This window comes from Chiloscyllium plagiosum, chromosome 1 (assembly GCF_004010195.1).
Source record: "Chiloscyllium plagiosum isolate BGI_BamShark_2017 chromosome 1, ASM401019v2, whole genome shotgun sequence".
Taxonomy (NCBI): Eukaryota; Metazoa; Chordata; class Chondrichthyes; order Orectolobiformes; family Hemiscylliidae; genus Chiloscyllium; species Chiloscyllium plagiosum.
In genome coordinates, this window is record NC_057710.1 from 90549541 (window position 1) to 90566927 (window position 17387).

A 17387-nucleotide genomic window follows, 5' to 3' on the forward strand; every position below is an offset into this window, starting at 1 on the left:
GAGGGGCCCTATTCTCTCCCTAGTTACCCTTTTGTCCTCAATGTATTTGTAAAAACCCTTTGGATTCTCCTTAATTCTATTTGCCAAAGCTACCTCATGTCCCCTCTATGCCCTCCTGATTTCCCTCTTAAGTATACTCCTATTTCCTTTATACTCTTCTAAGGATTCACTCGATCTATCCTGTCTATACCTTACGTATGCTTCCTTCTTTTTCTTAACCAAGCCCTCAATTTCTTTAGTCATCTAGCATTCCCTATACCTCTCAGCCTTTCCTTTCACCCTAACACCAATAGACTTTCTCTGGATTCTCGTTATCTCATTTCTGAAGGCTTCTGATTTTCCAGCCATCCCTTTATCTGTGAACATCTGCCCCTAATCAGATTTTGAAAGTTCTTGCTTAATACCAACAAAATTGGCCTTTCTCCAATTTAGAACTTCAACTTTTAGATCTGGTCTATCCTTTTCCATCATTACTTTAAATCTAATAGAATTATGGTCGCTGGCCCCAAAGTGCTCCCCCACTAACACCTCAGTCACCTGCCCTGCCTTACTTCCCAAGAAGAGGTCAAGTTTTGCATCTTCTCTAGTAGGTACATCCACATACTGAATCAGAAAATTGTCTTGTACACACTTAACAAATTCCTCTTCATCTAAACCCTTAACACTGTGGCAGTTCCAGTCTATGATTGGAAAGTTAAAATCCCCTACCATAACCACCCTATTTTTCCTACAGATAATTGAGATCTCCTTACAAATTTGTTTCTCAATTTCCCTCTGACTATTAGGGGGTCTATAATACAATCTCAAAAAGGTGATCATCCCTTTCCTATTTCTCGGTTCCACCCAAATATCTTCCCTGGATGTATTGGGTCAGGATTAAAAGGGCCACCCATCATCTCACCCACTGTGTGCAAGATTACTCTGGTGAGGTAGGCATCTGGGTACCAATCCAACCCCAGGGTAATGTCAAATTGCACACATGATATAATTATGGTGAAAACTCAATAAAAAGTCATTGCAGTGAACAAATGTACAGAAAAGTGCAATAAACTAGAGATGCTGGGATTATTGTCAGGTTGGAGAATCTGAAGGGGAGGTAAAATTATGAAGAACAATATTATGAAAGGTGAGAGTATTTAAGGAGAAGTTGTTGCTACAAGCAGATAAGGTCAAAAGTCACACAACACCAGGTTATAGTCCAACAAGTTTATTTGAAATCACCAGCTTTTGGAGTGTTGCTGCTTCATCAGGTGGCGATAGCAGATTGTAACCATATGGCACATATTTCAGATAATTGGCAAATGAATCAAAGAGAGATTTGATTTGATTTTTACATAGTAAGTTATTTTGGTCTGGAGTACTGCTGAAGGTTATTCAATTGTAATTTTCATAAAGAAATTGGATAAAGACATGATAGGGAAAGCAATTTAGTGTTGTAGGGATGAGTGGGGAGCAGGACTATGTAGATAGGGCTTTGGAAAGGACCATACATGCATTCTAATTGAGGCATGGGGATATGGGAGTAATGTGGTAATGTCATCATACCAGAATCACAGACTGATATTCTGGGGATGAGAGTTCAAATGCTACATGTCAGATCGTGAAATTTGAATTCGATAAACATCAGGAATAAAAGCTGGTCCAACGGTGACCATGTGGCTACTGTCAACTGTTGTAAAAACTCATATAATTCACTTTAGGGAATGTTTTTGAGGGAAAGAAATCTGCAATCCTTACCTGGTCTGATCTACATATGACTGCAGACCCACAACAATGTGCTGGACTCTTTATTGCCCTCTGGGTAATTCAGGATGGGCAATAAATGCTGACCCAGCTAGTGATACAAAGTTGAAAATCACACAACACTGGCTTGGATTTGGAGATGCTGGTGTTGGGCTGTGTTTTTTAACTTTGTACACCCCAGCATCTCCAAATCCTAGCCAGTGATGCCTGTATTACATGTAAGATTAAAAACCATGGCCTCCTTCTGTCCTGTATGATTCAATGGTAACTGATTATTTTCCTGTTTATTTGTTTACAGTATCACTGGTGGACAGTCCAGCTTCCTTATCGCAGCTAGTTGTGCACAGGTCGACTTCTGACTATCACATATGTGCTGATGATTGGCGGGGTGAGCTCAGCCAGCTGGCATGCAAGCAGATTGGTTTAGGGTAAGGTCAGTAGCATATAATGCTGTAGATTCTTGGCTAAGGGGCACTTTCAACACTCAACCATAATTGCAACACATCTGCAGTGTGTTGGTCTCCTTAGCCATGACTTGTTGATTGACATTATAAGTGCTCCTTTAGGTTTTTTTAACTCAGTAAAAATTGCCTCACTCTTTGGTAGAAAAATGGATACTTTGGCAAAACATTGAAAAGTTTAGATTTTCTAGTGTATAGAAACAGGCCATTTGACCCAACAAGTCTACACTGACCCTCCGAAGGGTAACCCATTCCTCTACCCTATATTTACCCCTGATTAATGCACCTAACACTATGGGCAATTTAGCATGGTCAATTCATCTGACCTGCACATCCTTGGATTGATGGGGGAAACTGGAGCACCCAGGGAAAACCCATGCATACACGTGAGAATGTGGAAGCTCGACACGGACAGTCACCCAAAGCAGGAATCGAATCTGGTCCCTGGTACTGTGTGGTAGCAGTGCTAACCACTGAGCCACCATGCCACCCAGTTGGATTGTAGAATCATACTGTAATTCGGCTTAATATTCTTTGCTAGAATCAACCCAGATAGAGCTAAAACCAACTGTAGTAAAATCATAAACAGGAATATCTTGAAGAAGCATTAGATAAAAGTATCTACTGAACCCTGGCAGACTTCAGTTTGACTTTCAAACATCATTTCTTACAACATGACCCTGTCAAGGGTGTTATCTGGTTGTAAATAGGTTACCTTGCAATTTATGATGGATTTTCAAACAATAAAAAAGTCTGAAGTACTAATGGCAGGCGCCCAAGTTTTATAGACACCCGTAAATGTTTTAACACTGATAGATAGTGAGGGCAACACTGCTTTGAAGAATATTACTAGAATCTGAGCTGAATGTGTAAATGCAGGATGTTGTCTCCACAGTCTGTTATGTTTGGTTGTATGACTCTCCAACTCCCTCTAGCCCCCGAATCTATCTGCTCCACTCTATTTTTTTTTTAGTGAGTTGAAGTTTTCTGGGAAATGGTTGTACAACTCCTTTTCTTTACCTTGTCTGAGTGACCATTGTTATTATGTAAGTATCAGATTTGCAACCCCAAAACAAATGCTGTTATTTCTTATTTCTGCCTCAAGATAATGTTAAACACAGTTAAAAACAGTACCCTTTGAGATCGCAGGTAACCTTTATCCTGACTGTTAAGGCCAGCCTTAAATGACATGAGAAAATGGTAGGTGAGCTACCGTCTTCAACTGAGTGGATGGTAATGTAGTTCCACGTTAGTTGTCAGGTTATTAGTGTCAAGCATAATATAGCTAATATCAAACCAAAAAACCTCAAGTTGCACGACAAGTTATAGAAAAAGTTAAAGAGATTTGGTGGTGGGGTTGGGGGGGCTGGAGGGGGCTAGGGGCTAGGGTTCGGGTAACTGTATCAAAGTAATACTACCGAGAGGAGAAAGTGAGGACTGCAGATGCCGGAGATCAGAGCCGAAAATGTGCCGCTGGAAAAGCGCAGAAGGCCAGGCAGCATCCAAGGAACAGGAGAATCGACGTTTCGGGCATAAGCCCTTCTTCAGCGCTTTTCCAGCGGCACATTTTCGGCTCTAATACTACCGAGAGTATGGAAATAGGAATCTTACTTAGGGCACAGCAGATAAGGGCAAAGTGAGGACTACAAATGCTGGAGGTCAGAGTTGAGAGTGTGGTGCTGAAAAAGCACAGTAGGTCAGGCAGCATCCAAGGAGCAGGAGAATCAATGTTTTGGGCAAAAGCCCTTCATCAGGAATCAATTCTCCACATTCTTGACAGCAGATAAGGGGAGATTGGAGGCAGTCAGCTCAAGACTGAGGGTGTTGTACTTAAATGCATGTAGTATACAAAACAAAGTAGATGAGCTTGTAGCACAGATTGAAATTGGCAGGTTTGATGTTATGGGTGTCACAGAAATAAGGCTGCAAGGGAAATAGGACTGGCAACTAAATATCCAAGAATGTGCATCCGAACAAAAGGATGGGATATGGGCAGACTGGGCAGAGTTGCCCTGTCAGTAAGAAACTAAATTAAATCAATAGCAAGAAGTGATATAAAGTTGGAAGGCATAGAATCTGGGTAGAATTGAGGAACTACAAAGATAAGAGTAACATATAGGCCTCCTAGCTGTAATCAGGATATTGGGCTGAAAATAAATCAGGAGATAGAAAAGGTATTTAAGAAAGGCACTATTCCAATAATCCTGAGGGACTTCAATATGCAGGTGCATTGAGAAAATCAAGTTGGTAGCAGATCCCAAGAAAATTAATCTGTGAAATATCGATGTGATGTTTTCTTTGGAGCAGACTGTGGAACATGCAATCCTGGCTTTGGTGATGTGTAATGAAGCAGGCTTGGTTAGGGAGCTTAAGGTGAAGGAATCCCTAAGGGGCAATAATCATAATATGATGCAATTCATCCTGCAGTTTGAGAGGGAAAAGCTGGAATCCAATGTACTAGCATTATAATTGAGAAACGGTAACTACAAGACATGATGAAGGAGCTGGTCAGAGTTAATTGGAAGGGGAGCCTAGCAGAAAATACAGTGACGCAGCAATGACAGGAGTTTCTGAAGGTAAATTGGGAGGCACAGCTGAAATTCATCCCAAGGAAGAAGAAACATATTAAGGGAAGGATGAGACAACCATGGCTGACAAGGGACATTAGGGGCAGCATAAGAGCAATCAAACAACGTTGTGAAGGTTAGTGGGGAGAGGGTTGGAAAGTCTTTACAAACTGACAGAGGATAACTTAAAAAGCAATAAAGGGGAGAAAATGAAATATGAGGGTAAGCTTGCTAGTAATATGAAAGAAGATTGTGAGTTTTTTAGATATCTAAAAGGTAAGAGAGAGTTGAGTAGACAAAGACAGCTGAAATATGAACTAGGAGAAGTAGTAATGAGGCTCATAGAAAAGGTGGAGGAACTGAATTGGTATTTTGCATCAGTATTTAAGTGGAAGACACCAGTAGCATAGCAGAACTCCAAGCAAGTCAAGGGTGTTACATTCCTCAAGACTCTCCTATTGGTAGAAATGTATTGATTCCACATCCTTGCTGATAGCCAAGTATCTAATGGCAAGAACACTTGCTTTCATTTTGCACCCTTTTATGATTGATTAGACTGTGAAATTGTTTAAATAACTGGGGAGTAAGCAGTACCTTTCTGAGAAAGAGGGAAAGTAGGTCATGCTTCTGGACATTTATTAAGGTTGTTAATAGAAGAGACAGTTGCGGAGTGGTAATGTTACTGGACTGGCAATCCAGAGAGCTAGGTTAATGCTTTGGGGACAAGATTCAAGTTAGAACTAAGCAGCTAGTTCAAGGATTGAGCATCAGTCATTCCATGAAAAGAATATATTTAAAGTTCATGTTTGTATGTTTCTTGTAGTTTTAGGAAAAGAAAGCCAGTTCAAATACCCAATAATCAAAATAGAAATGTTTTCAATTTGTTTTCAACCCTTGTTTTAACAACTCTCGTATGTTTGGTTCACAGAGGCCCTCCAGTGACTCAAATATTGTCAGAATTCAACCAAACACAACGTAGAAAGTGGTTACACCTGATTTCTAATTGGCAAACTAAGAATGTTTCCACTCTACAGGCCTTATTACTAAAGGGGTAAGCACCATGTTATGAACAAGTTAGGAAAGATGAACTGACTCTTCTTTTACTCTTCTCCATGGGTTGGTTCGAACAGAGATTAATTGTTTAAAAAGATAAAATATTTCCAATTTTGTATATACTCAATCGTGTGTAGCTCGGTGTAAAACATATGTCAGCTAGATCTCTGAAATGAGCAAAGGTTTAGTTTTATTACTTAAACTCACACTGGTAAAGATACAGAAAATTTTTCAAAGGTAAAATAAGTCCTGACTTCAGCAACACACACATGCGTACAAGCAGACAAAAATACAAAGATAACAGAATGATAACAGTTAAGGTTCATGTAACAATGATCAGATTTTCCTTCAATGATCAGTGTTACTGGTTAAATATATGACTGGTAACTCTCCTGCATACAACAGAGCTGAGCTGACAGCTTCCTTGTTAAGCTGAAACTTTATTGCTGGAACAGCACAGCAGGTCAGGCAGCATCTAGGGAACAGAAGATTCGACGTTTCGGGCACATGCCCTTGTTAAAACAAACTGTTGGCAGCAGGTGTGTTTTAAGGGGGTTATAGCAAATAGCTTTTGAGAGAGATTTGAGAGAAGAGGAGGCATATGTCAGTTGCTCCTTTTGTTCTTGTATCAGTCTGTAATTATGTTTCAAGGTGGTTCTGCTGAGAGAGCTGTGAATTCTTGATCATTTTGCTGCCAATACCAAGGTCCTGTACTTGGCAGTCAAGATGGCTGCTGTCATGTCTTTCCAACTGCAAGTCATGGTCCCAATTAAAGTATCCTGGAAATCCAATAAACAGTTGTGTACTCTCCCCCCATTTAGGTCAAAACCTTTTGTTCCATAACAAAGCAGATTTGCATTCTCTTACAACAGTTAGTGAAGTTTCACTTATACTTTGTCTGGCAAGCCCATCGATAAAATGAAAAATGTGTCCTCGTTGGTCTCAAAGTAATCCTAGAAATTAGCAACTGTGAGAATTTGTAACATCCGATGGTTATGTCTCTTTATTCTTGACTTTGGAAATTTCCAGAAGCTTGAAAATTAAAAGTTGTAAAAAGGTCTGCAACCACCTATAAAGTTCACTATATCCATTTTTCAAACTGTTTAATATGTAAAGCCAATCAATGAAATTATAGAATAGTATTTGACATAACAAATGTTTAAAACAGTCAGTAAACATTTAATGGATTTGAAGGCAAAACTCAAGCAATATGAAGCTCTTTAGTGGTGCTAATGTAAGAAATCTAAATTGAGAATACAGGCATACTGGATTAATTAAGTATTGAAAATAGAAGCGAGTAATTATACCCTGGCTTTCTTGGGAGATATGACCAGGCATCTTGAAATGCAGTTGTTGTTCAGCGCTGAATTCTACCTGAACTCAAAGTCTGCTCCCTCACTTATTTATTCCATTCAATATCTGTAAATGCTCCTAGATTTCTAAACATCAAAGCTAACTGATAACGTCTTGCCTTATAAATCTTCTTTCTTATAAATAACTGTAGGTTGAGAACCTTACATTCTTGCTAACTACTCATAGAGATGTACAGCATGGAAACAGACTAATTTTAAGGAAAATTACATCCTCCTACTTGTGTGAAAATATTGATAACAGAATGCTACGAGACACCTTGCAAAGATAGTATTTACCCAGTATAACAAATATTGCATTTCTTGTTAACTTTGACTCTCTACCCAGTGTTAGGAAGTTTCAGGAATAAATTTAATGGATGTTTTCTGGTACTTGTTTTTTCATCATCAATTAATGTTTCGTCCATAGATGGCCCTTATCAATTAAGTCGTTAGTCTTTGACCAAAGGAGGATTTAATGGGTTTACACATCACATCTGATGAAGGCGGTTTAATCACACCTACTAGATTTAGGTAGCTCTTTGGATTTCAATACAATAATTCAGAACCAGAGACACATAAAACAGAGATCAGTCTTATACCAGCTGACACAAAGGTGGTAATGATGATGTGGTAGTGATTTCCTTGCTGATGACAGCAGACAAATGCTTAATACTGTAGACTTCTATTCTTTCTTTGCAATTTTCAAAAAGATGCTAACCATTTATAGTAGCCCGGCAGGAGGCTGGAAGAACACAGTAAGCCAGGCAGCATCAGGAGGTGGAGAAGTCAATGTTTCGGGTGTAACCCTTCTTCCTGACCACACCCGAAATGTTGACTTCTGCACCTCCTGATGCTGCCTAGCTTGCTGTGTTCTTCCAATCTCCTGACTGTCTACATTGGATTCCAGCATCTGCAGTTTTATTGTCTCTAACCCATTTATAGTAAACAGGTTAGCAAATGTATTAAAATAAATGACAGCCAGGTGTTATATAAGAGTATTAAGCTCCGTTTAGCTAATATTGTCAACTCTACTTCCATGTTTGTTGTGTTATTTATTTGAGTATTTTCACAGTGAGTCTCTTAGGTTTCTTCTTTTTAGATGTTATGGTGCCACCTATTGATAGTACCAGATCATTGATCTGGAGTGTCAATAATATGGTACAAAAATAACAGTTTGACGACAGATTTGTATTTTTTGTCTAATACCTATTTAGAATTTTAGATAGTAAGAGCAGAAGTAGATCACTTGACTCCTAGCCTGCTCCACCTTTCGATGTGAGTGTGGCTTATCTTCCAACTCAGTACCTTGTTTCTGCTTTCACCCCTTATCCTTTGATCCCCAAAAACTATTTAATCCTAAGAACTATGTCTAAATCCACATGTTCCCCACTCTCTGGATGAAGAAATTTCTCATCATCTCAAAGGATAGGGGGTAGATCAATTAGATTTTGACTCTGGGTTCTAGACTCCTTGGTCATTGCAAACCTCCTTCCAGCACTTGCCCTGTCCAATCCGGTTTCTTTGATATCGCCCCTCATTTTTCAAAATTCCAGAGAACATAGTCCAGAAATAAAAACAGAAATTGCTGGAAAAGCTCAGTGGGTCTGGCAGTATCGGTGAAGAGAAATCAGAGTTAACGTTTCGGGTCCGGTGATGCTTCCCCAGATCCAGTCTCTTTTCATACATCAGTCCGACCAAACCAGGAATCAGTCTGGCAAACCTTTGCTGCACCCTATCCATTGCCATATTTAATATTCACTATAGCATGCATCATGACTACAGAAATGCCCATTTTGCTACAGGATTCAATTGGGTAGCAAAATGGGCATTTCTGTAGTGCCTTTTATTACCTCAGGATGTCTCAAAGTGCACTACAGCCAGAAGTATTCTTGAAGAGCAATCATTGTTGTAATGTGAGAAACATGACACATTCAACGCTCTCTCATATGACAGTGTAATAAAAACCAGATAATGCTTGAGAATATTGGCTTACAAACAAAATATTGATCAGGGCACTGACCCTAACACTTCCCCCCACTGCCCCCAATACACCAGTTCTTCAAAGAAGTACCATGGGATCTGTAACCTTCAGCCATGACAGCAGACAGGGCCTCATCTGAAATGTGGCACATCTACTAACACAGGGCTCCTTCAGCTCAGCACTGAAGTGTCAACCTGAATTATATGCTCAGTTTCTGGAGTGAGACTCTGGTGTGAACCCATAACTACGTAACTCATACAAGACTACAGGGAGGCTGAAACTCAGAATATATATTGATAAGACTGTTGTGTGTTGCTGAATTACACTTTGTACCAATAAATATTTCCTTATTTTCCATGCTAACATAGGCAGGTGTGTCGAAGTAAAAGCAAGGTATCGCTGCTCTGCACCAGGGAAAGTAAGTAAATGGCACTTTATTTCACACTGCCTATCCAACTGTTGCATAAAATTGTGGACATGGTGATGGGAGAAGTGGTGAAAAGAGGAAATAAAAAGCTGATTTGGTGAAACTCACCTCTTGCTTATCACTTCAGCAATTAATTGCTGGATGGGAAGGTCAGTGGGGATTTTCATGACTCTCTAGTAATGGTCAATTAATGGCTGCTTAAGGGCCTCCAGTTGCCAACAGTTGTCTGGGATACAGGTAAACATATGAATTAGAAGCACATGTATACTCCCTCAAGCCCAGTTCAACTGAAGCATAACCTCCCTACTTTTGTATTCAACTCCCTTCATAATAAATAATAACATTCTATTAGCTTTCCTAAGAAATTGCTATACCTGCATGCTAACCTTTTTGCAATTTGCATACTCAGTCTCCCAGATATTTCTACATCTCAGAGCTTTGCAATCACTCACCATTTAAACAATGTGCTTATTTTTATTCTTCCTATCTCTCTCACATCCATTTCCTGATGTTACTTGTATTTCGATATGCTGGGGACGAGGGGGTAAAGTGGAAAGATGAAGCATGAGATACACATGCTGGGTGAGAACATAAGGGAAGATCAAAGTAGACGGGATTGATAAGGAGGCCGACCAAGAAGGGAGTGTGCTCATTTTGGGGTTAGCCAAGGATAAGAAGCTGAGATTCACTGTGTGAAGTGCAACCATTTTTCTTCCTTTGTGATATAAATAATAAGGGTGCAAAGAAGCTGAAAATGGCTGCCAACTCACATGGATTGGGTGAGCTAAATACTTCATTTTGTGAGAAAGGAGGCTTCACTTTCAAGTGATGTCAGGCCCCTCAGAAGAAAACAGCATTGCACAGACACAGTACAACTCTGAGCATTACATGTATGTGACCCTTGGGCATTATCCTACGTTGCACACAAATCCTGCCTTAAGCATCCTTGACCACATCCCGGAGCATCAGAACCAATTGCACTCATGGCTGTATGAGCAGGCAATGGATTCTTTTAATAATTCATTTTTCTTGGACAGTTCATTGGGACTGGCAAAGTTTTCAATGAGTTTATGCCCTGCTCACAATTAAGCATGCATTTCTTTTATCATTTCAAATTAATTATTCATTTATATTGTAAGCAGTTGTGGATCCAACACTGATCCCTGTGGAACCTGCTGGTCATGAATCACCAACCTGTAAGAGAGCCCCTTATTCCCACTTGCTGTTTTCTACCCTTGAGCCAATTCTCTATCCATGCCACTGTACCACCTCCAACACCATGGTATCTTATCTTATGAAGTAACTTCAGTGAGGTTGTTGAAAGCCTTCAAATACAGCACATCTACTGGTTCCCCTCTATCCGCTCTGGTTCAGTCTCCCTCAAAAATCTCTAATTAATTAGTCAGACATGATTCCCCTTTAATGAAGTTTCTGACTCGATTTGATTAGAATATGATTTTCCAAATGTTCTGCTATTGCTTCCTTGATAATTGATTCCAATATGAAAAGGTACGCAATTGTAGTGTGTGGCATAGGGGCTGGGGAATGCTTTAACTTTGGGGGAGGGTCTAACGGAATAGAGTGGGATATGAAGGAAATGGCTGAAGAATACAAAAGAAGGGGCAATTCTTCCTCTGGGTGAGTTGTAGGCTATGAAAAAAATTAATCCATCAATAAACTAATTTACCTTTTCTAGACTGTGGTCAGCGTCCGGCAACTCGACTAAATAAACGAATTCTAGGAGGCAGAACTAGTCGCCTGGGCCGCTGGCCTTGGCAGTGCTCATTGCAGAGTGAGCCTAGTGGGCACATTTGTGGCTGTGTACTGATTGGACGCAAATGGGTGTTGACGGTGGCACATTGCTTCGAAGGGTAAGTCGCACAATATTGAACTTAAAGCTGACAGCTCAGTCAATAAATGAGGGAAACCAACAGCACACATCATCATGAATGATTATAATGTGGTAGGCATCATAGAGACGTGGTTGCATGGAGTTCAGGACTGGCAGTTAAACATCCAAGGATTTATAACTTATCAAAAAGACAGGGAGGTGGGCAGAGGGGGTGGGGTTGCCTTGTTAGTTAAAAATGAAATTAAATCTATGGCACTGAATAACATAGGGTCAGATGATGCAGAGTCTGTGTGAGTGGAGTTGAGGAACCACAAAAGCAAAAAACCATAATGGGAGTTACGTACAGACCTTCTAACAGTGGTCAGGACCAGGGACGTAAGATGTACCAGGAAATAGATAGGGCATGTCAGAAAGGCAAGATCACGGGGATCATGGGGGACTTCAATATGCAGGTGGACTGGATGAATAATGTTGCTGGTGCATCCAAAGAAAGGGAATTCATGGAATGCTACAGGATGGCTTTTTGGAACATCTCGTAATGGAGTCCACAAGGGAGCAGGCTATTCTGGACTTAGTGCTATGTAATGAGCCAGACTTTATAAAAGATCTTAAAGTAAGGGAACACTTAGGAGACAGCGATCATAATATGGTAGAGTTCAGTCTACAGTTTGAAAGAGAGAAGGCAAAATTGAATGTAATGGTGTTACAGTTAAATAAAGGTAATTACAGGGGCACGAGAGTGGAACTGATGAATATCGACTGGAAGCAGAGCCTAGTAGTAGAGCAACAATGGCAGGAGTTTCTGGGTATAATTAAGGACACAGGTCAGAGGTTCATCCCAAAGAAAAGAAAGATTATCAGGGGCAGGGTGGGTGTGGAATTAGACAGCCATGGCAGACAAAGGAAGTCAGGAAATGTATCACAGAAGAAGAGAGAGCCTATAAAGTGGCCAAGAGGGCTGGGAAATCAGCAGATTGGGAAGGCTACAAAAACAAACTGAGGATAACAAAGAGAGAAATAAGGAAGGAGATGATCAAATATGAAGGTAGGCTAGCCAGTAATATTAGAAATGATGGTAAAAGTTTCTTTCAATACATAAGGAACAAATGACAGACAAAAGTAGACATTGGGCCGCTCTAAAATGATGCTGGAAAGCTAGTGATGGGAGATAAGGAAATAGCTGAAGAACTTAATAAGTACTTTGTGTCAGTCTTCACATTGGAAGACATGAGTAATATCCCAACAATGAAGGAGAATCGGGGGCGGAGTTGGGTATGGTAGGCATTACAAAAGAGAAAGTGCTAGAAAAGCTATAAGGTCTGAAAATTGATAAATCTCCTGGCCCTGATGGGCTACATCCTGGTGTTCTGAGGGAGATGGCTGAGGAAATAGCTGAGGTGTTGGTTGTGATCTTTCAAAAGTTACTGGAGTCGCGGAAGTCCCAGATGTTTGGAAAATCGTTGTTGTAACCCCCTTGTTCAAGAAAGGATCAAGACAAAAGATGGAAAATTAAGTTTGATTAGCCTAACCTCAGTTGTAGGTAAAATTCTAGAATCCATCGTTAAGGGTGAGATTTCTAAATCCTTGGAAGCGCAGGGTCGGATTAGAACAAGTCAGCAAGGATTTAGTAAGGGGAGGTCGTGCCTGACAAACCTGTTAGAATTCTATAAAGAGGTAACAAGTAGGTTAGACCAGGGAAACCCAGTGGATGTTATCTATCTAGACTTCCAGAAGGCCTTGATGAGGTGCCTCACGGGAGGCTGCTCAGTAAGGTGAGGTCCCATGGTATTCGAGGTGAGCTACTGGCATGGATTGAGGATTGGCTGCCTGACAGAAGGCAGAGAGTTGGGATGAAAGGTTATTTTTCAGAATGGCAGACAGTAACAAGTAGTGTCCTGCAGGGTTCAGTGTTGCAGCTGTTCACTTTATATATTAATGATCTGGATGAAGGGATTGGGGACATTCTGGTGAAGTTTGCCGATGATACGAAGTTAGGTGGACAGGCAGGTAGTACTGAGGAAGTGGGGAGGCTGCAGAAAGATTTAGACAGTTTAGGAGAGTGGTCCAGGGAATGGCTGTTGGAATTCAACGTGAGCAAATGCGAGGTCTTGCACTTTGGAAAAGAAGAGAATGGGGCATGGACTACTTTCTAAACGGTGAGAAAATTCATAAAGCTAAAATACAAAGGGATCTGGGAGTGCTAGTCCAGGATTCTCTAAAGGTAGATTTGCAGGTTGAGTCCGTAATTCAGAAAGCGAATATAATGTTGACATTTATCTCAAGATGGCTGGACCATAAAAGCTGCAATGCACTTCTGAGACTTTATAAAGCTCTAGTTAGGCCCCATTTAGAATACTGTGACCAATTATGGGCCCCACACCTCAGGAAGGACATACTGGCACTGGAGCGTGTCCAGCAGAGATTCACATGGATGATCCCTGGAATGGTAGGCCTAACATATGATGAATGGCTGAGGATCCTGGGATTGTATTCATTAGAGTTTAGAAAGTTGAGGGGAGATCTAATAGAAACTTACAGGATAATGCATAGCTTAGAAAGATGGATGCTGGGAAGTTGTTTCTTTAGATGGGGAGATTAGGACCAGGGGCACAGCCTTAGAATTAGAGGGAGTCAATTTAGAACAGAAATGAGGAGACATTTCTTCAGCCAGGGAGTGGTGGGCCTGTGGAATTCATTGCCACGGAGCACAGTGGAGGCTGGGACATTAAATGTCTTCAAGGCAGAGATTGATCAATTGATAAATTCTTGATCTTGCAACAAATTAAGGGCTACGGGTAGAGTGTGGGTAAGTGGAGTTGACACACCCATCAGACATGATTAAATGGCGGAGTGGACTTGATGAGCCGAATGTCCTTATTTCCACTCCTATGTCTTATAGTCTTCTCGTCTTAAAGTGTGAAGTCCTGTACAAATATAGGTTACCTCACATGCTACAAATTGTTCCCAATATTTTTATCAGCATCTTTCTTGCTCCTGAAATTTTACTTGCACTCACTCTTTGTCAAAAAAGCCTCAACACATTAATGAAGCAGCATTAGAATTGTCAGTAAACAGACACCCCTGTTCATTGTGTCATGGATATTAGGATCATTGCTCAAGTAAGTTTACCAAACGGGTGATTTCCAGGGTCTATTAATTCCACAGTGATCCTTCACTTCTGCAGATGTCCAGCAGCTTTGAGGTTATCACAGCCAGTACAGTTTAAAACAGGATCAGCAGAGTGGGTGAACAGATGACTGTAGAAGCCAATCACATGAGGCGAATTAATAAGAATGTAACAGTAATCAGGGACAATCTAGTCAGAATCACATTGCAAGCAAGAGAGTCAAGAAAGTTGCAATATCAGGGGTTCCAATATTGGAGTGGGACATACAATGGGAAGAATCCTGTTGTCATGGTCCACTTGAGTTGCAATGACATAGTTGAATAGAGAAAGAAGTTCAGCTGAAAAAAAAATATGCAGCTCACTTCAATTCAATTGCACAACCTCAAAAGTAATAGGCCTTGGATTGTTGTCTGAGTCATGAGCAAGTTTGTGTGGGGTAAATAAGATCAGAGCTAAATGTATGGTTCAGTGGTTGCAGTGGGATAAATGTGTTTTTATTCATTGGGCACTGTCAGCAATACAGAAGCAAATGGGAGCCATACCAATGGGACAGTCTTCACCTGAACCATGCAGGACTAAGGTTCCGGATGAATCAAATTGGCAAAGATTGCTCAGAAGATAAGTTCGTAGAGTAATCTGAGGGCAATTTTATTAGAGCAACGTGTTCTCAAACTACCCAGAGAGGTTGATTTAGAGAATTAACTAATGACTTCATTGTAAAGTTATCACTGTGATCGAATGACAATGATTGTAACATAATTGAATTTTGTGTTCAATTTTAGAGAGAGGAGAGTGGGTCTAAGAGAATTCTAAGAAAAGTTTTAAGGGTGTGAAAACAGAGCTATCTAAAGAAAACTGGGAAATTAGTATATTTTTGAGATGAAGAACAGTTCCATAGAGATATTGGGCAGACATTTTAAAGAGACATTTCATAATCTTCAACTAAGAAATGTTCCAGTGAGAAAGAAAATGTATGGGAAAAGGATACAACAACCAGAGACAACTAAGCAAATTAAAGATAGTATTAAACTGAAGGGAAAGTTGATAATTTTACAAATTTTAATCGCATTTCATATTATTAGGCAGAATATTTTAAAGAAGTGAAGAATTACTAAAAATAACAAGTGATAAATTTGAGTTTGAGAGAAAGTTAGCTAGAAATATAAAATATAAGCTAGTGGAAGTTTCTAAGCTAAAGTCGCCACAGTCCTCATAGATCATAAGGAGAGTATGGGAAGGAGAATGTTTAGCCAGTGCAAGAATTGAACCCACACTATAGACATTACTTTGCATCACAAGCCAGTCATTCAGCCAACTGAGATAAAGGTTTCTCCAGATACTTCAAAAGGAAAAGAGTAACTAAAGAGAGTGTTTGCCCTTTAGAGGCAACTAATAATGGACAAGGGCAGCATATACATACGAAAACTACCATCTGCAAGTTCCCCTCCAAGCCTCTCTCCATCCTGACTTGAAAATATGTCACTGTTGCTTCAGTGTCACTGGAATTCCCTCCCTAAGGGTATTGCGGGTCAACTCTCAGCAGGTGAACTGTAGTGGTTCCAGAATGTAGCACACCATCACCTTCTCAAGAGCAACTAGGGATGGGCAATAAATGCTGGGCTATATCTCACTAAGAGGCCCAGCTATCACTCCCCTAGCTTCCTACACACTTTTATGTTACACCTGATCAGTTCCTGGGGATTTATGCACTTTTATGCATTTCAAGATATCCGGCACATCCTCCTCTATGTAAAATGGACATTTTACAGGATGTCACCATCTATTTCCCTACATTCTATAACTTCCATGTCCTTTCCACAGTAAACACTGATGCAAAATACTCGTTTAGTATCTGCCCCATCTCCTGCGGCTCACACAAAGGCCGCCTTGCTGATCTTTGAGGGGCCCTATTCTGTCCCTAGTTACCCTTTTGTCCCTAATGTATTTGTAAAAACCCTTTGGATTCTTCTTAATTCTATTTGCCAAAGCTACCTCATATCCCCATTTTGCCCTCCTGATTTCCCTCTTAAGTATACTCCTACTTCCTTTATACTCTTCAAAGGATTCACTTGATCTGTCCTGTTTATGCCTTACATATCTTCCTTCTTTTTCTTAACCAAACCCTCAATTTCTTTAGTCATCCAGCATTCCCTACACCTACCAGCCTTCCCTTTCACCCTGACAGGAATATACTTTCTCTGGATTCTTGTTATCTCATTTCTGAAGGCTTCCCATTTTCCAGCCGTCCCTTTACCCTCAAACATCTGCTCCCAATCAGCTTTTGAAGGTTCTTGCCTAATACTGTCAAAATTAGCCTTATTCCAATTTAGAACTTCAACTTTTAGATCTGGTCTATCCTTTTCCATCATTATTTTAAATCTAATAGAATTATGGTGCTGGACGCAAAGTGCTCCCCCACTGACACCTCAGTCACCTGCCCTGCCTTACTTCCCAAGAGTAGGTCAAGTTTTGCACCTTCTCTAGTAGGTACATCCACATACTGAATCAGAAAATTGTCTTGTACGCACTTAACAAATTCCTCTGCATCTAAACCCTTAACACTATGGCAGTCCCAGTCGGTGTTTGGAAAGTTAAAATCCCCTACCATAACCACCCTATTATTCTTACAGATAACTGAGATCTCATTAAAATTTGTTTCTCAATTTCCCTCTATTACGTGTGTATAATACAATCCCTAGAAGGTGATCATCCCTGTCTTATTTCTCAGTTCAACCCAAATAACTTCTCTGGATATATTTCCAAGAATATCCTCCCTCAGTACAGCTGTAATGCTATCCTTTATCAAAAACATTACTCCCCCTCT

The 17387-nt window shown here is 40.3% G+C and overlaps 1 protein-coding gene across 3 annotated transcripts in view; it reads left to right on the forward strand.

Annotated features, from left to right (window-relative positions):
- The window catches only part of corin (corin, serine peptidase), a 241591-nt gene that overhangs the window by 211726 nt on the left and 12478 nt on the right, over nucleotides 1–17387 (forward strand). For all 3 annotated transcript variants that reach the window (XM_043691602.1, XM_043691580.1, XM_043691591.1), the window contains exons 15-18: nucleotides 2042–2171; nucleotides 5700–5822; nucleotides 9526–9575; nucleotides 11281–11455. In XM_043691602.1, the coding sequence (XP_043547537.1) occupies nucleotides 2042–2171; nucleotides 5700–5822; nucleotides 9526–9575; nucleotides 11281–11455 (478 nt within the window). The remainder of the gene's footprint in view (nucleotides 1–2041; nucleotides 2172–5699; nucleotides 5823–9525; nucleotides 9576–11280; nucleotides 11456–17387) is intronic.